The 21,169-nt window shown below is 57.4% G+C and overlaps 1 protein-coding gene across 1 annotated transcript; it reads right to left on the bottom strand.

The window, feature by feature from the left end:
• Positions 1 to 2,265: 2,265 nt before the first annotated feature.
• PPP1R13L (protein phosphatase 1 regulatory subunit 13 like) lies at positions 2,266 to 20,563 on the bottom strand. Its single transcript, XM_081962790.1, has 13 exons — positions 20,244 to 20,563; positions 12,111 to 12,224; positions 8,794 to 8,924; positions 7,774 to 8,317; positions 6,740 to 6,838; positions 6,271 to 6,365; positions 5,779 to 6,178; positions 4,800 to 5,314; positions 4,130 to 4,267; positions 3,507 to 3,640; positions 3,209 to 3,375; positions 2,791 to 2,990; positions 2,266 to 2,646 (listed from the first exon to the last, which is right to left on the bottom strand). The coding sequence occupies exons 2-13, from the start codon at positions 12,163 to 12,165 to the stop codon at positions 2,608 to 2,610; spliced, it is 2,517 nt and encodes an 838-aa protein (XP_081818916.1). The 5' UTR covers positions 12,166 to 12,224; positions 20,244 to 20,563; the 3' UTR covers positions 2,266 to 2,607.
• Positions 20,564 to 21,169: the final 606 nt, after the last annotated feature.

Consider the following 21,169-nt stretch of genomic DNA (forward strand, 5'->3'; position numbering starts at 1 on the left):
AGCCGCTCAAAATACGATCGTACGGCGTGCCTGCGACAGGCTGAAATCGAATCCAGAGAGCACGGATTTCGCTTTCCCTACCTGGCTGGAACCTTGCAGTTTTGCGCGCCTGGATGCACGTGCGCAGGCTCCGGACTGCGGGAAAGTGGCTGCAATTCTTCCTGCCTTCTTCTTCACCTGTCTTCCTTCATTATATGCCATTTAGATGCGCTGCATTGCAATCACTGCCCCCAAAGCTCCCCCCTCCCCAGTTCCTTAGCAACCCAACCGGAGGTTCCCTATAGAAATGCTCCAAGGAGGAAAGTTGCTTTGGCCAACCGAAGCCACGCGTAATTGAGCCACGTTTCTGGCATTGAACTTGAATCCCAAACTGCCCAGCCAGCTCAAAAAGTGACCCCCTTGAGACCCCTCTTTGTGGTCCAGCAGCCCCAGTTCACACCCCGATGGGGGCATTTTGCTCTCTGCAAGGGAAGGCAGGGAGATGCAGGGGGCGGAGCTGCTGTAATGGGGGGGCGGGGCGGGGCGGCTGCTACAGGGGGAACTTTTGGCATCCTGTTCCCTCAAACAGAAGCCCAGCATGATTGGTGCAGGGCCATTTTGAATCAAAAGCCACAAATCCTAATTGAATTTGCCTCATGTCAGTCTGGCTTTTTCATATAGGAAGGAACCAGATGTGGAGTTGCATGTTTTGGGTAACTTCTTGTGTTGGCTGCGCATGCACTAAACCAAAGTGAGATTCTGTTTTGTGACTGAGAGCCACGTGTCAACTTCTCCAAGGTGCTTTTTACTCAAACTGCAGTTTTGTGGGAACAGAAACTGTTGCCACCTGATTGGTGCCAGCTTTGAGAGTCTCCAGCCACTTTGCTCTTTGGCAGCCTAGCTCTTTCCAACATGTTTTCTCCATTCGATTCCCCTTTGGCAAGAGGTGGCCAAAGAAACGGGTCGCGATTTTGCCTCCTAGTGACGTGTCTGGTGTTATGCGCTCCAGTGCTTGCTTGTTGGGCACCTTTGCTGTCCAAGGAAGGCCACCTCTGAAGTCTTCACTCGGATCATCCAGTGGGTGGATGGCATTCCACCCCACAGCCAGATGTTTCCTCCTTGTGCAGAGGCGTTAATACCCTCCCCTCTGCATTGAACACAGCCACCACATTTGTCCAGTTAGACCATTTTATTACAGAATGCTACATTTTCCAACCAGGGCTACCAACAATACCAGGAGGGGCCCACCTGGATCCCTCCCTGGATCTGAAGCCCCAACTGAAGAAAGCCTTCAGATGAGGGACCTGCAGCCCACGGACCCCCAACCTGCATGGAGCTATTCCTGAAAGCCCCCCCCCCACTTAAAAGGCACAAAATCACACCCCAGAAGCACTGGGACACGCCCTGGCATCCCGGCCCAAATTAAGGCACAGCATGAAAGAAAGGGGCCCCTCGGCCAGGCGAAGCTCCCAGAGTCCCCACGCTGGCTTGGCAGAGGCAGGCACAGAAACCAAGCTTTGGCACGCAAGTTGCAGCTTCTGCCCAGGCGGGCAAAAAGAAGGCACTGAGCAGGGGGCAGCATCCTCCCTCCCTCTCCCCAGGTTAAACAGCCGAGGGCCTTCCCTTCCGCCCTGGCAGAACATCAGCTGCCACCTGAGGGAATCTAGTCCACAACAGGGTTCAACTTTAGACATGATTTGCAAAAATGGGGGTCTTGAGAGGGAAGAGTTGGCTGCTGTGGATTCAGGGGGCTCTGCACTGCATTCTTAACGTTGAATCAAGATGCCATGGGGAGCAGATCCCAGCCTTGGCGTCACTTGAGAGTTATGCAGAGAGGTGACAACTTGAGATCCCTCAACTCGTTTCAAAATGATGGGGTGCTTGTCAGCCCTACATGCCTTGAATGCGGTGAGACTTTTTGAGAAAGAGCTGGAGTTGAGAATAGCCCATTTAAAACTAAGTGCAGACTATGGAGCCCATGACCTTGAGTTCAGCTCCTGGGGGCTGTGGCCTGCCACCACCAGAGACCCCCGCCTTCTGCACTCTGTCCTTGCACAGAGGCAGCTCACTCTTTCTCCAGATGCCCAAAAAGAAGGCGCAGGAAGAGCCGGGGGGGTGTCCTGTCTTTCTTCTTCCTGCACTGTCTTGGTGAGGGTAAAAAGAGAAGATGTTTAAAGTCGCACTGACTGAGTTGGGGCAGCGGCTGTGACCCCAAGGATGAAGTCCGGGAGGCAGCGGCTTCCACCCAAGGCAAACTCTGCTGGGGGCTCCAGAGGGAAGTCAGCAAAACCAGGGCAGAGGAGAACTGCAGCCCCCTACTGCAGCCCAGCCCCCGATGCACGGTGCCAATTTCCAAGCCTTTGGGGAAGGGGCGCGTTGCTGCATTGGCTGTAGTGAAGGCACCAAAAGGCCTCCTCCAGGTTGGGAGGGGGATTCACATAGAGAAGCAAGAAAGGCGATGGGAGGAGGGGGATAGTATGGAAGGGTGAGTGCCACCCCTCCCCCTCCGTTTATGCTCTTCTGAAAGCAGAGGGTGGCCAGCAGAAGCAGGGAAAGGGACCCTCCCCTGGGTCTCTCCACGTGCACGGCCTCCTGCTCTCCCCCTCCGGCTGCAGCCTCGCTGGGCCTTTACGTCTTCTGTTGCTGGGGCCTCACTCTGGGGAACAGCTGAGAAAGGAAGGGGGCCATGAGGAGCAGGAAAGGCCGTGGCTCTGAGCAGCTAACAGGACAAAGCCGGCAGCCCCACATGGCTGGAAAGCAGAACACTCCCCCCCCACCCGGCTGCTCTGCCCTCGGGTCCTCGAGACTCACCCCAAAGTAATTCTTGGGCACGTAGCCCTCCTGGCCGTAGAGAGAGGCCCACCACCAGTCCAGCTCCTCCTGGCCATCCCGGCGCAGCACAGTGACCAGCTCGCCCTCGCGGAAGGAGAGCTCGTCGCTGAATTCAGCACTGTAGTCCCACAGGGCGTAGACCACCCCGTTATTCATCAGCCCCATGTTCTGCTCCACCTCTGTGGCAAGAGAGACCCCCCCCCAGGGCAAGCAGTGAGAAAGCAGCTGGCCCCCGGGCTTCTGTGGCCCAGAAACGTCCATGCCACCAGTGGGTGCCACCTGAGGAATGAGGGAGCTGGCCAAGCGGGACCTGCTGGGTGCCACTGAGCAGACTCGAAGGGCTGCCAGGACTTTCCTGCCTTCCTGGGTGCCCGGCCGGCTGGCCGGCCTCCCTCACCTGCCAGGTAGCTGAAGCACTCGTTGTAGCCTTCTCGATATGGATCGCACTTCTCGATGGCCAGGCTCCCGTCGCTGAACGTGGTGGCAAAGATGGCGGCCCCGTGCTTCACCAGAGCCACACAGATGGCCGTGTCGTTGCAAGAAGCTGCGCAGTGCAGGGGGGTCCTGGAAGGAAGGAGGCAGCTGGCTCAGGGGAGGCCCGCATCTGGTCCAGGCAACGGGCACCCAGGGCGCTCCCCTCCCCACAGGCAGGAAGCACCGCAGAGGATGCCGTCCTTCCTGTCCCCAGGACTCACCAGCCGTGGCTGTCTGGAGAATTGACGTTGGCCCCAATGTTGATCAGGAAGTCCACAATGCTGTAGTTGGCCCCACAGATGGCATTGTGCAGGGCGGTGATGCCCTCGTCGTTCGGCTGGCTCGGGTCGTTCAGCTGTGGCAGGACAAGGCAGAAGCTGAACATACGGGCTGCACAAACTCACGGGACAGATTTACCCAGAAACCCAGTCTGGCTGCAACTCCCCCCCCCCCCAAGTCATTTAGCACACACACACACACACACACCGCTTTCTATTGCAGAGCTCTTGGTGCTCTGAGCTTGGCAGATTGCTTGCAGTGCGGATGTGACCCACTCTGGTAAAGAAATGTCTGCAACGCCACCGCCAAGCTCAGAGAGCACCAAGGACCCCCCCAGATGAGTCCAGCTGTGGAGCTTCACTGCTACGAATCCCCTTTTATTCCAGCTCATTGCTCCGATTCTCACACTGCAGGAGAGTTGCCATTTCTGAGTCCGGCCCGCCTCGCACAGCTGCTCTTTGCTTAAAGAGAGAACCATGAACCACGCACCACAGCCACCACCGCAGCCGTGCACGTTCAGTCCGGGGAAGGTGCCCCGTCCGAGGGCTGCCAGGCGCCAGCTCACCTCCTTCACCGCCTCCTTGACCACCTCCAGCTCTCCCGTCAGGGCCGTGTCCAGCAGCAGCACCAAGGGGTTGAGCCGGGCTTTCTTGGTCGTCCGTTTCCGGGGGGAAGAGACCTTGCGCAGCACTGAGCGCCTCTCCTGCCGATCAGCCCAAGGAGCAGTTAGGCTAACCCTCCTGCACACACAAACTCCCCTTTCCCGCTATCGGCCCCTGGGAGTCCCTTCCAAAGCCAGGAGGAGGAAGGAGCGATCAGGGGCCTCAAGTGGGCACCATAGGCCCCCCCCTCCTCCTCAACCACATGAGTTGCCCTCCTTGCAGGGGCTCCTGGGTCCTTTGAGGTGGGGAGTCCGCAGAGCTGCACAGAATTGCCAAAGGGCAACCCAAGAGGGATAATTTTGCTAAGCCCCTGAGGAGCCTCAGAAGAGCCCGGCCAGGGCAGGTCGAGGCCCCCCAGTCCAGCCAGATGGTTTGGGGGCGGGGGTTCACAAGCAGAAGGCGGGGCCATTCCCCTCTCGGCCTCCACTCTATGGAGCCCCAGAGTCCCAAGCAAGCAGGAAGAGCCTTCAGGGTGGCAAAAGGCCCGTCTGCTGTGGTCATTCCTCCAGAGGGGGGTGGGGGGCTCCCATCCTCAGGAAAGTGGGGAAAACGGCCGCCAAACACTCCACTTACCGGGCTGGGCATTGGAGAGAGTGTGGCCGGGCTCTCTGGTGCCGGCGGAGGGGTCATGGCAGGGCTGGCGGTTGGGGTGGCCGGGCCCCCCTTCTGCTCCGTGGCCTCAGTGATGGGCGAGAGGTCCGGCTGAGAGGGGGGGTTGCCCGTGGGCACAGCCGCCTCTTTGCGGGGCTGCTGGTGGAAGAGGCGGCTGATGATCTGCTGGTACTGCTTCTTGTGGGGAGGCAGCAGGGCCGGGCTGGGGTTCTGCTCCATGGACCCCCGGCGCTTCAGGGGCCGAGGCATCTCCGCCAGCACCCGGGCCACTTCCTCGAACTCGGGCACCTTCTGGGCCTCGGGTGGCAGGACCGGCTGCAGACGGGTGGGGCTGAGGGGCCGGGCCAGGTCGTCCATCTCAGCCGGCTCACTACCCGGCAGGAGGCTCTCCAGCTCGGGCTCCGCTTCGCTCGGCATCAGGTGGATGGGCACGATGCGCTCAGCTGGCATGGCTGTGGCTCTTGGGCTGGCACTGCCTGGAGGGAGGGAAGCCGGAAGGGGGAAGGTGGCGCTTTCAGCAAAAACATTCGCGTATGGCTAGTCCTCGACTTATGACCAGAAAATTTGTGTTGCTAACCAAGACAGTTGTTAAATGAGTCACACCTCATTTTACAACCTTTCTTGCCACAGTTGTTAAGCGAATCTGGCTTCCCCGTTGACTTTGCTTGACAGAAGGCTGCAAAAGGTGACCACGTAACCCCGGGACACTTCAACTGGCGCAAGTACATGCCAGTTGCCAAGCATTTGAATTTTGTTCATGTCACCACGGATGATTCAATGGTCATAAGTGTGAAAAAACTGTAGGTGACACTGTAACTTTGAATGGTTACTAAATGAACTGTTGTAAGTCGAGAACAACTTGTAACAGGGTTAACAGCTGCCGTGCATTCGCCCACGGGGGGAGCCCTTCCCATTGCCCTCTCCCTCCAGGGCCACTCACCTTCGCTGCTGGGCTGCACCGTCCGGAAGGGGGGCTGTGCTGGAGCGACTGGCTGTTGCAGCAGCAGCTTCTGCAAGGAGCGCAGGGCCAACGGAGACCCCACTGGCCCCAGGGGCAGCCCGAGTTTGCCGCCTGCCGCGCCGGACTCCCAGAAGGCATTCTGCAGCCGGAAGATCATGGAGAGGGGCAGCGGCTTGTGGCGCCTGGGGAGGCTGCTGCCCTGTGGGGCAGGTGGGGGCATGGCAATGCGGGAGATCGGCTGCCAGTTGCGGGGCAAGGTGCCGGCCTGGTTGGCAGCCAGGGAGCGGCGGAAGGAGCTGTCTGGGCGCCTCTCGCCAGCCAGGGCCGAGACCTTGTAGTTCCTGGGCAAGGTGGCACTGTTCATCCCGTAATGCTCCTCCTGAAGGGGGATGGAAGCCAAGAGAGAGGGTCATTTGGCACCCTCCGTCCCTCCTCCTCTCAGCCCAGGGGCCTCCGGGCAGGGACACTGACCTTGCCTGCCCAGCCCCCGTCCAGGCTGGACTCCTTCCAGGGAGCCAGGGGCAGCCCAGCCGCGTTCTGGCGAAGGCTTGCGTACGCATCTACACCTGGGGGGGAAGACCATCGTCAGGGGGACCGAGTCCCTGTCTGGCCCCTCCCTCTGCTTGGGGTCTCTCCCATGCCCAGCGATTCTCCCACAGGCACCGACATGGGGAAGGGCTTCAGAGGGACCCTCCGTCAGCAGAAGCTCACACCCATCGCCTGCCAGCGGGATCCCTCCGGCACACAAGGCACCAACCCCTGCAGGATCTAGCAGGGGGGATCCAAGTCTTGCTCCAGGATCCTCTGGGAAAATCTGCCAGTGGCCAGAGGGGCATTGGAGAGCCTTCTGTTGGGGCAGCCGCCCTCTGGCATGTGCCCCCCATGAGTGCCAGGTCTGCTCAGGGAGTTCCAACACCTCCCACCCCCCGGGCAGACTCACGCTCGTAGCCGACAGGGTGCGGCGCCTTCTTGTCATACGCCACATCCAGATCCGTTTCGTTCCAGCTTTTCGGGGCTCTCCTGTGCATCGCCATGTCGTCTGCAGAAAAGAAAGAGCCAGGGTGGCGTCAGAAGGGCTTCTCCAGGGGCCTCCATCCTGGACGAGGGGAGCCACTCCAGGGGACCACTGCAGCAGAGCCCGGATTTTGGGGGGTGTCTGAGCAGCTTCTTGGAGAAAAAGGTGGCCTCGTTTACTCTGCCAGCTCTGCTCGCCTCCTTTTCTTCTAGGGCAGCTTCAGCACCTTCCAGCCCTCCAGGTGTTGCAGGACTACAGCCCCCGGCACCTGCCAGGGGGTCCTTGCTGCTTAGAAGGGGGGCATGTACCCAGTCCAACTAGAGATCCCCAGGTGGGAAGGGCAGTTTTGCACACACTCTCGATTTAAATTCTGCTACTGCCATTTAAGAGCCAAACGTTTATCTTGTGAAACGCCCAAATTAAGAACAGAAAAGTGGGTGTGGGGGAGGGGAGCAGTTTAAACGAGGATAAGGGAGACAGGTGTGGTTTGCTATGAAAGCCCAGGAAGGTTCTGCACTCGACGGTGGAAATTCTGCAGGTTTTCACGACCTTCGGATTTCTTCTCCTCTCGTTTCCCTTCCTCCGCTCCTCCGCTCCTCTTTCAGCCGCACAAAGAGGTGAACGGAACATAAAAGCAACCCTGGCTCCCCCCGTCCCTCCCCCCCCAGGAACCTGGCTGAGCCAAGGTGGCCCCCAGCATCCCTCTAATCCTGCCCAAACACGCCTCGGCAGCCTCCCAAGAGCTGGAAACGGGATACTCCGAGCTCGGGTTCCTTGGGCGAGGACATTCCAGCCCCCCTCAGCTGACACACCCCACTCTCTGCACCCTGAATGCAGCCCGTAATTAGCCTCTTGAGCAACACCTGGGAGAGATCCCTCCTTGGTTGCAAGCCAGGTGCTGGGCAGCTGCAGGGCCGCAAAACAACCCGGAAGGGCCGAAGGGTCAGGCAGGCACTTACCTTGGGCCCAGGAGGAGCCTGGTGCCGAAGGATACAGGCTGTGGTTCTCATAGGGGGGCGGGAGAGGGGGGCGTGGAGAGGGTCCTCGCTCTGGGAAGAAGGCCTGGGACACGGCGCTTTCTCTGGGCAACCGCGGAGAGCTGGCCCGGCCCCCCCATCCACCGGTGGCAGCAAACGGCCGGTAGTCAAACTGGCGCTCAGGAAGGCCGGCAGGCCGGAGGGAGCGAGGGGAGCTGCCGTGGGCCCCGGAGCCAGCCAGGCCCTCGTAAGGGACGGCCATGACTTTGGGCCTGGAGGGGGCTGTGGGGCTCCAGTCCACCTCCGACTGCAAGAAGAAGGAAGGCCGTGGGGAGGAGGGGCGCCCCAGGGTGGGCTTGGGGGCCAGAAGCTGGCTGGGCGAGGAGCTGTAGGGGGACAAGCTGGGAGGGCCACTGGGCTCCGCAAGGTCCCAGGTGGGGCTCTTCCGCAGGTGCAGGGGAGAGGCAGCCCGGGCGTCCATCTTCAGCATGTCCGGGGAAGAGAGGGAGCGGTACCTGTCGGCCACCTGCCAAGCAAAGTGGGGGGAGAATCAGCCCTCCACCCTCCCTTCCAGGCAGAGGAAAGGCAGCCTCCGCCTTCAGGGGGGGCTTTGCCAAAAACTGCTGCCATCTCCCTGGCCGCAGGGAGGGCCCCATCCCCCAATCCCCATCTTCTGACATGGAAGGACACATCTGTTTATTCCAAGGAGGAAAGAGGGGGTTGGGGGACCCCCAGAGGGCTTGGCTTCTGACTTCTCTGCCTCAGAAGCTGTGGAGAAGATCCAGAGAGCAGCCCCTTCCCCAAAATTGCCTGGCACCAGAGGATGCTGAGTGGAAGGGCCACAGTTTCCCATGAATAACATCCCCCATTCGCCTCACAGGACCTCCGAGCAGCGCCCAGATAACCTGGAAGTGCTTAATGGAGCCCCCTTGAACAGCCCGCAGGACCCGCCCTACCCCACACAAGCCCAGGGTGGCCCTGGCCCCTCCTCCTCTGCCTCACCAGGGATGGCAGGACAGGCGGCCCAGGATGGTCCGTCCAGAGCGACTCCAGCTGCTTGGAGAGCTCGTCCACTTTGGCCGCGGCCGTGTCCAGCTCCAGCTGCTTGAGGTCCATGTGCTTGCAAGCCAGGGCTGTGGGGAAGAAGAGCAGGTGAGGTGGGGCAGGGCTCCCCCCTCCCACCCGGAGACCTTTAGGAGCAACCTCTAAGCGTGGTGGACCTCAACACCCATTATCCTTGGCCAGGATAGGATGATGGGAATCAAAGTCCAAGGCAAGGAATGGGAGCCCCGTCCTTAGCAAGGTGCTCCCAGGAGGAGCTCCATTTCTGCCTCTGGGAATTAAGACGAAGAGCCCCAGCTCTCTCTGGCTCCTTCCTGCATTGCAGCCAAAACTCGGCCCGGAAAGGATTCCTCCAAGCTAAAGATCCTTCAGGCCTCGTGGAGTTCAACTCCCAGAATTCCCCAGCTAGCAGAATGGCAGGAGCCAAGGAACTGAGAGGGCAGGTGATGGAGAGGGGGTCTTTCTCAATAAGGGGAGCCTCCTCCGGGAAAGAAGAAAGTAGAGAAGGGAAGGAGGGAGAGAAAAGAAGAGAGGAGAGATGAGAGGAAGAGAAGGGAAGGAAGATAGAGAGGAGGAGAGGAAGACGGAAGGGAGAAGGAGAGAAAGAGGAGGAGAGAGGGTAGGAAGGGGAAGAGGGAGGAGGAGGGGAGAGGTAAGGGAAGAAGGAAGGGAAAGGAGAAAGGAAGGAAGTAGAGAAGAGGGAGGGAGGGAGAAAAGAAAGGGAGAAGAAGGTGGTGTCAAAAGAGGCGGAAGGGATGGGAAACAAAGCAATCCAAATGGAATATTATTATTCTATAAATGGAATGACAAATGTATAAGAACCATGAATGTAAAAAAAGAATATGTGCATGTATACCTATAATTGTATATAGAGAACAAAAAAAAAAGGAGTATCTCCTTGGCCACTGAGAGCGAATGGAGAGGGGCAGGCGGTGGCCGGGTGCCACAACTGGGCCCTTCAGAGCTTCTGAGGAAGCTCCCCGGCTTCCTAATTGTGTCTGCACTTCAAAGAAGCAAGCTAACCTGGTGTAAACATCTGGCATCTCTGCTTCTCTTTGAACTATACTGTACTATATTTGCATTTCAATTCCTGGGCATAAGCCGGTTGGCTACTTCCTAGCCCCATCACGTCCCCCCTGAGTGCAGGGACACCTGCTCTCTGCCAACTCCAGCTTCCGCCCCTCTTTTGCCAAGACGCCATCCGTGGGAATCTACCCAGCTTGGGGTGAGGGTTTCCAGCCAAGAAGCCGGACTCCAGTTCCCCTCATCCCCAGAAGGCACAGCCAAACAACGGGGATCTCTGCAAAGGCATGGATCAGGGCCCCTCTGGAATGGGGGCAGGGGAACCCTTTGGGGATGCGACCATCCGCCCCAGAGACGCTCAGAGCAACAAGGGCCGTTTAACCAACAATTGTAACCACCCCCCATATGTGGCATGTATACAATCCAGGCTCCGTGTAGACACACAAGTTGTTTTCCTTCCCCATTTCAGACTGCAGCTGCAAACGGTTGTTCGAGGCTGCTGGAAAAACTTTTCTTTTTAGCTATTGCGACACACCTTGGCAGATCCTTCCGCCTGCTGTGACGAAGGCAGGAGCCTTGCCAGGGCCCAATAGCTGTTCCTGCCTACCTTCCCCTCCAAGGCATTTGCTTCCCCTCAACTGGAATCCCAGGAGGAGGGTCCTAAGGCCGAGACGCTGCTCCCGGCACCCTGCAAAGCCCATCCCACATCAGCAGGACTTCGGCTGAGGACTTCAATGCTCCAGGCCAGGGAATCCCAAATGTGCTTTTTCAAAAGGCAAGCGGACTTTCTTGGGTTTTTTAACAGAGTAACGGAAGGGACCGTGGAGGTCTTCTAGTCCAACCTTCCACTCAAGCAGGAAACCCTGTACCATTTCAGACAAATGGCTTTCCGGTCTCTTCTTAAAATCCTCCAGTGTTGGAGCTCCCACAACTTCTGGAGGCAAGCAGTTCCACAGGTTAATTGTTCTCAGTTCCAGGTTGCTTCTCTCCTTGATCGGTTTCTACCTGTTGCTTCTTCTCCTGCCTTCTGATGCTTTGGAGAACAGACGGACTCCCTCTTCTTTGGGGCAGCCATCATGTCACCTGTGATCCTTTTCTTCGTTAGACTAGCCATTGCCCACTTCCTGTTCTAACCTCCAGTCCCTGGGTTCCAAGTGTGGTTCTATCAAGGCAAGATCTGAAGAAGCTTTTTGGATGAGAAGCAAAACATTTTCAGGGAAAATAAAAGTCCAGTTGCCTTTTGGAAAAGCACATTTGGGAGGAGCATCTGCAGAGACAGGCCCTTTGCAGCATCTGCTTTGCAGAAGAAAGCCGGCCTGAGATGCAACCTCCCTCTGGCCCATGGGCAGACCACTCAGGTGAGGGGTGAGGGGCTCCCCTATTTTACCTGCCAGTCAATATCATCAAAACTCCTTCGGCCGAGCCAGTTGGACAGCAAATGAAGCTCAGCCGTTTCTTCTCTTCTTCTTACAGATTCTGCGTGCCCATCGTTCCACAGCCCCCTCCCCGGTCAGAGGGGATTGCAAAGAAATTTGGGTTCAACTATTGCATTCTGACCACTGAACCCTGGTGGTGCCGTGGTTAAAGTGCGGTATTGCAGGCTGACTCTGCCCACTGCCAGGAGTTTGATCCTGACCAGCTCAAGGTAGACTCAGCCTTCCATCCTTCTGAGGTTGGGAAAATGAGGACCCCAGATTGTTGGGGGCAAGAGGCTGACGCAGTAAACCGCTTAGAGAGGGCTGCAAATAACTGTGAAGCGGTATATAAGGGCTGCTGCTATTCAGGGCCCCACGCCCTAGTGGCCATCTCAAGCACAAAGAGGTCACCCAGACAGCCTTCCAGGTGGGCCTGGCAGGAAGCAAAAGGGCAGCCTTCTGCAGCTGCAGCCCCACCGCCTTAGTGTGGGGACTGAGGGACTTCTGCTCTAGAATAGAGGGATCAGTGGGTCTCAACCTAGCCGGCTGGGGAATTCTGGGAGTTGAAGTCCACCCATCTTAAAGTCGCCAAGGTTGACAAAGGCTGATCATGGATGGTTTAGGGAACCTGCTGCTGTCAAAATGGGGCTTGGGGAGGCCTCCAACATGGAGCTCAAACTCGGCTTTCTTGGAATAACAAAGGGGGAGGGAGGGAGGGAGGGTGGGGTCCAAGCAGAGCTGCCCAGCGTGGCCCCTTCCAAGACTCTCTCTCGCGCGCTGAGCCCATGCCTGCCCTCCTCCTGCCTCCCCTCAACTCACATTGGAAGGTGAGATCCAGGAGCTCCTGGGCGCTGGCGAGGTCTTGGCTGGCCATGGTGAACAACCTGGGCTTCCCCCACCGGCAGCTAGCAGCGCTCTGAGGGTCTCAGCGACCTGCGAAGAGGAAGCATCTTTGTAAATGGCATCCAGCAACTCCCTCTGCTGCCCTGCCCAGGGTGGCACTTCCATGCCTACTCCTGGCACCTGTGCCCTGCCCAGGACACCTCTGCAGCTGCCAAGGAATCAGCCCTCCCCGTCTCCTGCTAGCCAGTTGGCACCGGAGCAGCTTTTCCAGGGAGGGGCCGAGAACCAAGCAGAGCTCTTGATCCAGGCTCTCGGGCAAGTCTGGCAGGTCCTGGAAGGGCTGCGCCATCACAGAGCCCAGTGTCAGAGGGCGGGTGGGGCTGAAAGCGGAGAAGCCCCAGGATTCCCCCACAGTGTGGCCCCTTCCTGGGCCAGGGGCCAGACCAGCTGGGAAGTAAACAGCTCCCCAAAACAAGCCTCTTGCTGGCTTGCAGGATCGTTCTGGGGCCTTAGCTTCAGGATTGCACAAGGTTCTAGTCCTCATGAAGGGGCCAAAGTCATGTCAAGCAAAGAGGCAGGAGATCGGATGAACTCCCTTGCTCCTTCGGTCAGTGGTCAAAGCAGCCTTTTTAGAGCCAACTTTGAAAAAAACAACACCAGGAATCCAATTAAGCAAGAGAAAAATGCATTTGACTTCCCTTCCTCCATCCAGGAAGCCCAGCAGAGGCCCTTTCACCACCCACTGCCCTCTACGCCTGCTTGACCCACGGCTGGAGACTTCCGGGGGGGGGGGTATTTATCCTCAGCCCTGCCTCCTCCCAGCCCTGAGCCTCCCAGGACGTCCTGTTCCTAGAAAAGGTGGTTTCCGTCCCTCCTCAATGCCTCTGCATTCCCAAGAAGACTGAGTCCCTCTTGCAAGGGAGTTCACCTCCTGCCAGCCTTAAGCCAGCTTCCCACATCTTTCTTTCTCAACTCCAGTTTCTTTCCAGCTCAGGGAAAGAGCGCAGCAGGACGGCATCCTCCCCTCTCCCCCTCTCCGGGCTCACGAGGGGCTTGGGTCTCCTTAACTCTGCCCCAAAGACCCCTGTAAACCTCTGCAGACAGAGCCGCTTTTCAGGAAGGAAGGAAGGAAGTCGCTTCCTTCTAACCAGAAATATCCTGGGCTGGGCTGGGCTGCCAACAAACCGTGTTAAAGTGCTCCTGGAAGCTCCCTTGAGGTGCTTTGAGTTGCCTGAGCTGAGATAAATTGTTTAGGCATCGGATGGGAGGCCACCCAGAATCCCAAGTCTCCCGGCAAGGCCGAGAAGCGAAACCAGACACAGGGAAGCAAACAAACCCCACATTGTCAAGGAAATAACACAGGTGGGTTGTAAGTCACCAGGCATCCAGCTCGGCTTCCCAGTGACTTCACCCCATGGAATTCTTGCCCATTTCACAACGGGCCAATTTCATAAGTGAAATGAGCAGGTAAGTGCATTCAAGGCCAGGTCCCTCACTGGTCAAGCTGCCAATTACCCCCTTGGAAACGAGAGCAAAGACTAAAAATATTTACCCTGATTTACATGCAGGATGCAATCCGCCCTTGCAAGGCACAGACCTGCTGTCACCCTGCCAACCCAGACATGGCAGCCTCAACCCAGCCCTGCGGGGCAGGCGCCAGCCCTTTGCCCTTGCCAAAAATGCACTCTCTCCAAAGGGTCCCCAGCAAGGATGCAGCGCACGAGGCTGTGGGGCCAAGTGGACCCCCCGTGTGCCCTCTGCCTCGCCCGCTTGCAGCTCCCCAAAGTGTTCACCTTAGCAGACCCAGAACAGTCACCTCGGTGAATGATGGCAGTTTTCTCAAGCTTTGAAGCCTGGCATCATCAAGCAAGAAGGCAAAAGCTCTCTGCTCATGCTCAGAGACACTCCTCTCTCATTTTGAAGGAGGGGCTGGGGCTGGGACCCCCAAAGCTTTGCGTTCAGATCACTTTAAGGTGCCATATTCAGCTTTAAGCCAGAAGACTCTTTTCCACTTTTTACTCTCAACAACCGAAGACAAAGCGAGGAATTTCTAAGCCAGAAGTGTCTGGGTCAACTTTTAAGATTTGTGGACTTCCTCCCAAATTCCTTAGCCAGCTTTCCTGCCTGGGAATTCTGGGAGCTGGAGGTCTGCAGGTCTTAAAGTTGCCGAAGTTGGCCAGCCCTGCTCGAAGTTTTAAATAAAGGGCTGCAATGTAAATCAGACACACACACCCCACAAGGCATTTTAAACAGCCAGTGGCTTAGCAGGCATTTTTCCAGCCTGTCATGGGCTGCGACAATAACCTTGGGGAGAAGACAGCCAAGGAAAGATAAAGAGAAATCAGAATCCAAAGGAGGGAGAGGATTCAGAAGGGACACCCCCCCCCCATATTCTCTGGGAAGCAGAGGCGGGGAGGAGGGAAAGCTCCCAGGCTTGCAAAGGCTGATGTCAGATGTTTGAGCTAGTCCAGGCAGGAAACCAAAACCGTGACGATTAACTCTACCTTTATTGTAAGAATCTTGCAAGTCTGGAGTCCTTGCCCTGCGGAAGAGAACCCGCAGAAAGAGTAAAGAAGAAGGAATTTCTGAGCATGAGCAGAGTTCACCCAGTTTGTGGAACCACCTCTCTCAGCATCTGCAGCACTTCAGTCTAGCGGTTAGGGCACCAGGCCAGAAAACAGAAGGCCATGAGTTCAAGTCCTGCCTTAGACATGAAAGCCAGACAGGTGACTTTGGGCCAGTTACTCTCTCTCAGTCTAACCCACCTTTCAGGGTTGTTGTTGTGGGGAAGGGAGGAGGAGGAGGAGGAGGAGGAAGGTGTCCTGGCTATGTTTGCTGCCTTGAGTTATTTTTAAAACTCATAAAGGAAGGATGCAGATTAAAACGAAAACCTCTACCTTCGATTCAAACGCTGGGGAGCCCTGCCAGAGCCCTCCTCCAAGTCCACATCCATTGGGCTGATGATGGGAGTTGGAGTCCAGCACAGCTGGATGGCACTAGGCTGGGGAAGGCCAGTCTACGCACTTCTGCCTCGTCTTCCTCAGAAGGGTGCAGAAAGGGCTGTGAGCAGGAAGCTTCACGCAGGAAATCCTCAACTTACGGCCCAGAATTTCTCCTGCTAAGCAAGAGTTGTTAAATGGGTTTTGTCCCACTTTATAACCTTTCCTACAGTTGGTAAGTGAATAACTGCCATTAAGTTAGTAACATGATTAAGTGACTCTGGCTCTTCCATTGACTTTGCCTGTCAGAAGGTCGCAAAAGAGGATCACTGATCCCCAGACACGGCAACCGTCGTAAATACATGCCGGTTGCCAAGCGATCTTAAATGATCTTAAGTTGCTCCAGCCTGGAAGCTAAAATGAGTTCGTTTCAATCTCACTTCTCAACGTTTTCTCCCATGCCACATGTTGTCTCTGCAGCTGTACGGGATGCTTGCAGGGCCCATCCCAGTTTTTCCCAACCAGGCCCAGCACAACTGGTTAGACTAGGTGTTTCTCAACATCAGTCACTTTAAGACAGATGGACTTCAACTCCCAGAATTCCCTGGCCTGCTGACTGAGGAATTCCTCCTTAGGCTTGACTTCCATACTGCCACCCCTCGCCGCAGGGAGGCGTAAAACCAATTAGATGGTTCCGCCCCAGGCGCCTGATGGACCCTGCGACTTTTCCTCAATCCCTTGCTCACAGTTCGACCGAAGCCCTAGTGGAAGCCTGGGATAGGGCGGCCACTGGGGCCTTGGATCGCGTTGTGCCTTTGCGGCCTCTGACCCAGTGTTGATCCCAGGTAGCTCCCTGGTTTACCGAGGAGCTCCCGGAGATGAAACGCCGGAAAAGACGTCTAGAGAGTGATTGGAGGGCCAGCCAGTCCGAATCTGACCGAACACTAGTAAGGATTCATATTAAATCCTACTTAGTGGCGATAAAAGCGGCAAAACGGCAACATTTTTCTGCTCTTATCGCATCCGCGGATAACTGCCCAGCCGCCCTGTTTAGGGTGACCCGCTCCTTACTTAATCAAGGAACAGGGGAAGACCCCTTGCAGGGCAGGGCTGAGGAATTTGTTCAGTATCTGCAGGATAAAATCGCTCAGATCCGGACAGGCTTGGACTCTGACTGGGTAGATTCGGGCGAGTCGACGGGGATGAATCTTGAGGAGACTATCTGGGATGAGTTTGACCATGTGACCCCTGAAGGCATGGACAGGATTATGGGGAGACTCAGTGCTGCCACTTGTGTGCTGGACCCGTGTCCCTCTTGGTTAGTTTCGGCTTCCCGGGAGGTGACATGAGGCTGGCTCCAGGCGATTACCAATGCTTCATTGAGAGAGGGGTTCTTTCCCACCGCCTTGAAGGAGGCGGTGGTGAGGCCCCTCCTCAAGAAGCCTTCCCTGGACCCAGCTTCTTTAGCCAACTATCGTCCGGTCTCCAACCTTCGCTTTGTAGCGAAGGTTGTTGAGAGCGCGGTAGCACGTCAGCTTCCCCAGTACCTGGATAAAGCTGTCTACCTGGATCTGTTTCAGTCGGGTTTCAGGCCCGGATACAGCACGGAGATGGCATTGGTCGCGTTGGTTGATTATCTCTGGGGCCCCCGGGACAGGGGTTGTTCCTCTGTCCTGGTCCTATTAGACCTCTCGGCGGCTTTCAATACCATCGACCATGTTATCCTACTGTGACGACTCGGGGGGTTGGGAGTGGGGGGCACCGTTTTGCGGTGGTTCTCCTCCTACCTGACGGATTGATCACAGTTCGTGTTGACTGGAGGGCAGAGATCGACCCTGAGGCCCGTCACTTGTGGGGTGCCCCAGGGGTCGGTTCACTCACTCCTCCTGTTCAACATATACATGAAACCGCTGGGTGAGATCATCTGTGGTTTTGGGGTACGGTATGATCAATATGCTGATGATACCCAACTTTTCATCTCTACCCCAAACCACCCAAACGATGCCCTCGACGTGATGTCCCGATGCCTGGAGGCTGTGCGGATCTGGATGGGGAGGAACAGACTCAAGCTCAATCCCTCCAAGACTGAGTGGCTGTGGTTTCCGTCATCCCGATTTGTGCATCTTGTACCATCTTTGACGATAGGGGGAGATTAGAATAACACCTGATGGCGGTGACCAGGGGGGCCTTTTACCAGGTTCGCCTGGTACGCCAGTTGCGCCCCTTCCTGGATCGGGATGCTCTGTGCACAGTCACTCATGCCCTCGTCCTTTTTCGCCTGGACTACTGTAACGCTCTCTACATGGGGCTGCCCTTGAAGAGCACCCGGAGGCTTTAGCTGGTCCAGAATGCGGCCACACAGGTTGTCATGGGGGTACCTAGGTGCTCCCATGTTACACCCCTTTTAGGCCGCCTGTACTGGTTGCTGGTTGTTTTCCAGGTGCGATTCAAGGTGTTAATTATGATCCCACAGAGTTGGTCTCCTCAGGGTGCCGTCGGCCAGGCAGTGTCGGCTGGAGACCCCCAGGGGGAGAGCCTTCTCTGTGGGAGCGCCTTCCCTCTGGAATGAGCTGCCCCCGGAGCTTTGCATATTTCCACACCTCCGGTCCTTCCGACGCGCCCTAAAAAGTTGGCTTTTCCAGCAAGCTGGCCTCGCCTGAATAAAATAAATTATTAATTTTAATTTAATTTTTAAATCTCATTGTAAATGTCTATTGGGTTTTTTGGATATTCTATTTAATCTTTCTTTTAACTTTTGTAAGATGTCTTTTTATGTTGTAGGCCGCCCTGAGTCCTTTGGGAGAAGGGGGCATATAAGTCCAATAAACCTCAAACCTCAATTCTGGGAGTTGAAGTCCCCCCATCTTAAAGTGGCTGAGGTGGAGTTAGATTAAAATCCCCCACCAGCCCAAACAGGCTCCAGATGTGAGGAAAGGAAACAGCAGTGCAGCTCATCTGGAAGGCAACAATTTCACAAAACAGCCGAGCAGCTGAGATTTCCAACCCAGTTTACTCCGGGTGGGAAGCATTGTGTAACATTGTGACAGCAATTTCTCATTTATCCTATTTTGCAGGGAAGACGAAAGCCACCGATTAAGCTACCCAACCACATTTTTCCCTAATCCATTATTGACTTTACATATTAATACAATAACTTCTTTTCTTTTTGCTCCCGGACCAAGAAACAGCACAAGAACGTCAGTTCAAACTCCCCTGCATTTATGAGCAATCATAGAGAGTTGTTAGACTTAAATCCATTTTTCAAATGTTAAATGGATCTTTGGCTATTTCCAAAGTTCGTCTTAAAGTCTCAGATGGAGACTTTATTTATTCTAAAGGGGCAAACAGTTCTGCTCCCTCAGGGCTTCTGCTGCCCCTTATGGTTTGAAGCAGAATCTGGATTCCTCTCTTAGCTGATCAGCATTAATCAACCTGTAAGCCACTGATGACACGTTTTTTAGAAAGCAGGAGGTAAACAGCAATAAATAAATAGCCACATCTCTGCACTTGGTGCTGGTTTTCTCCACATGATAATTGCACGGGAAGAGAGCAAAACCCAACAGGGGATCAGTTTTATCCAAAAGATTAACAGGTTTCATTTCATTCTATCTGGGCAGCTCTTTGGCTCAATGGCTGGCACAGAAGATTGCTGCAGGAGCCCAACAGTGCCAGGATGTGCAGCCTTGCAGCCCCAACACCCGGGAACAATGGCCTGGGATCCTGGGATCTGCAGTTCAGGAATATCCAGAGAGCTACGGGTCATGTACACCTGCTCTCAGGAGGATCTGGCTGAAAGAGCAAAAGACGACCACTGGAGCTTGAGAGGTTTTGGGAGACCAAGAACTGATTGGCCCAGGGCATCAGCAGGGGCACTCGGGGCCTGGGTCAGGGACCTTTCCCCAATAGCAGTCTGACTGCTCAAGGCCAACTAGCAGCTTGCCCAGAACGTGCCCGGAATGCCAACTGTCTCAGCCAATGCAGGAAGCAGCCAGGCACCTTGTGTGGCCATGAGCCTGAAGGGAGGAACCTGCTCCACCCCAAAGACTTCCCACCCAGGGACAGGCAGGCAGACAGACAAACAGCCATGTCTGGGAGCAGGCCACGCAAAGAGCCTGGAATAGCTGCAGGCTGACGTGTTGATGGTTGGGCTGAAAAGGTCGCCCGATAAAGCAGGGCAGGTTTAGCAGAAGTGCATTCTCTCTCGCTGGCTCACTCATCCCCTTTCAAGCTGTCGTCTCCCCCCCCCCCGTTTTGACAAAAGATCAGGGCACCCACACCCCAAAGGCTCCCAGGGAGCTGGAAAGGCTGAGTCAGCTGTGGAAGGGCCACCCAGCAGCAGCCCCTCGCCAGGAGAGCAGCCTATCTCTGGATACTGGGAATCAGGAAGAAGGGGAAGAAGGCCTTTTAGTTGGTGCCCTGCTAGAATCAGCAGCAGAGGTGGAGGCAGCTGCTCCAGGCAAGGGCCTGGGGGGGGGGGGTTTCCAGCTCCCTAGAGATGGGGGGGGAGGCCGTCGCTGCCCTCCCGCCTAGCTCCTTCCAGGAGGAGATGCCCGTGGGCTCTGGAGACCCCCTGCAATTCCCCCCTGGGCGCTGCCGGCTGAGGCTGACATTCTGGCCCTCAGCACAAGGCCCGCCTGCAGAAGGAGGAGGAGGAGGAGGAAGACCCTGGGCGATCCCTTCCCTGCTCTGACTCCCACACCGGCCTCTGCTGGGAAGGATGGCAGCTCCCATAATGCTCCGCCAGGGAGGGGCTGGCACTGCCCTCGGGCTCATCTGGAGGGGGGGCGGAATCCTGGCTTCCCCGGAAAGGCCACGACACCCCCCCTGACGCCCCCCCCCGGGGAAGACCCAGCTGCGCGAGGGGACCTGCTCAGGGGCTTCGCTCGCCGCTTCTACTGCCGGGAAGGGAGCGGAGCCGAAGCCCAACTCTTCGCTCGCAGCGGAAGGCGGGCGGACGGGCGCCGACCCCGAACGCCGCCCTCAAACCGGGCTCCCCCCGCCGGAGTCCGGCCGCGTCCGGAGTGGCTGCTCCCCGGGCAACCGCTCGGCCTCCGTGGACTCCTCGGCCGGACGGCAGCCGCGTCTGCACCGGCGAAGCCTCTCGCGCCCCCAGCCGGGACCCAGGACCTCCCCGCCCCTCCTCCGATCGGCCCGCCTGCCCGGCACCCACCTGCGGGGGAGCTGAGCTGCGGCCGCGCCTGCCGGGACCCTCCGCTCCGCCGCTCCTCTGCCTCCGCTAGACTTGCCGCCGCCGCCGAGCTCCGCCCCGCCCGCAGGTAGCCGCGCTGCCCCCTGGGAGCTGCAGTCCGCGCCGCCTCCGCGCCAGAGCCCGTCCCTCAGCCAGGTGAGCCGGCGCCTGGTGTGGACGGCGCTGGGAAGCCACTAAGCCGGCGCGGCTTCCGCCTGGGCGATCGGTCGGGGACCGCCGTGGCCTCAGAAGGGTCGCGAAGCGGAGGCGGCTCGGAGGGGCGCGCGGGAGAAAGCGGGGCGCGCACCTGGAGCGGGGACGGCGCCGCACTACAACTCCCGGCGGCCCCCGCGCTCCCCGCGTGACGCACGTCTCTGGAATGCCCCCCCCCCGCCTCGCCCCTCCTTTGCCCGCCGCCCCCGCCTCGCCCTGCCCCAGAGCGGAGCGGCGGCCTCTGAGCCGGTGCAGAGTGCAGTGACTGAGCGACTCCGCCCCGCCTCCTTCCCCCCTCCCCGGGTGCCCCCCGCCCCTTTTCCGAGCCGGCCCCGACGGCTGGGCTGCGTCTGTAGGGGGGGACGGGACTGAAGGCGCCACTAGGGGGCAGCACTCGAGGATCCGCCGGGGAAGGGGGGAACGCTGGATGGGGTGGGGTGTCAAATTGGTCTGTTAGCTGAATGGGTTTCGCCCCATCCGCGCCTTTGTCGCTGGGATGCCAAGTAAACCGAGATACGTCCGATCCGCTAATCCGAGGATTTCGGGCGTCTCTGCTTGCAAGCACCCAGAAGGACATCCAGCCGTTCCTCTAAAGGGCGGCGGCCCCCCTGAAAGAGTACAGGGAGTCCTCGACTTACAACGGTTCATTGGAGACCGTTCATAGTTACAGCGGCATTGAAGAAAGTGGCTTACGA

Source organism: Natrix helvetica, assembly GCF_964273705.1.
Source record: "Natrix helvetica genome assembly, chromosome: 9".
NCBI lineage: Eukaryota > Metazoa > Chordata > Lepidosauria > Squamata > Natricidae > Natrix > Natrix helvetica.

Coding starts and splice junctions, on each gene's coding strand:
- PPP1R13L (XM_081962790.1), bottom strand. CDS start 12,165: ATGGCCAGCCAAGACCTCGCCAGCGCCCAGGAGCTCCTGGATCTCACC. Junction 4,268..4,799: donor TCTCTCCAATGCCCAGCCCG/GTAAGTGGAGTG, acceptor GCTGATCGGCAG/GAGAGGCGCTCAGTGCTGCG. Junction 3,641..4,129: donor TCAAGGAGGCGGTGAAGGAG/GTGAGCTGGCGC, acceptor GTCCTGCCACAG/CTGAACGACCCGAGCCAGCC.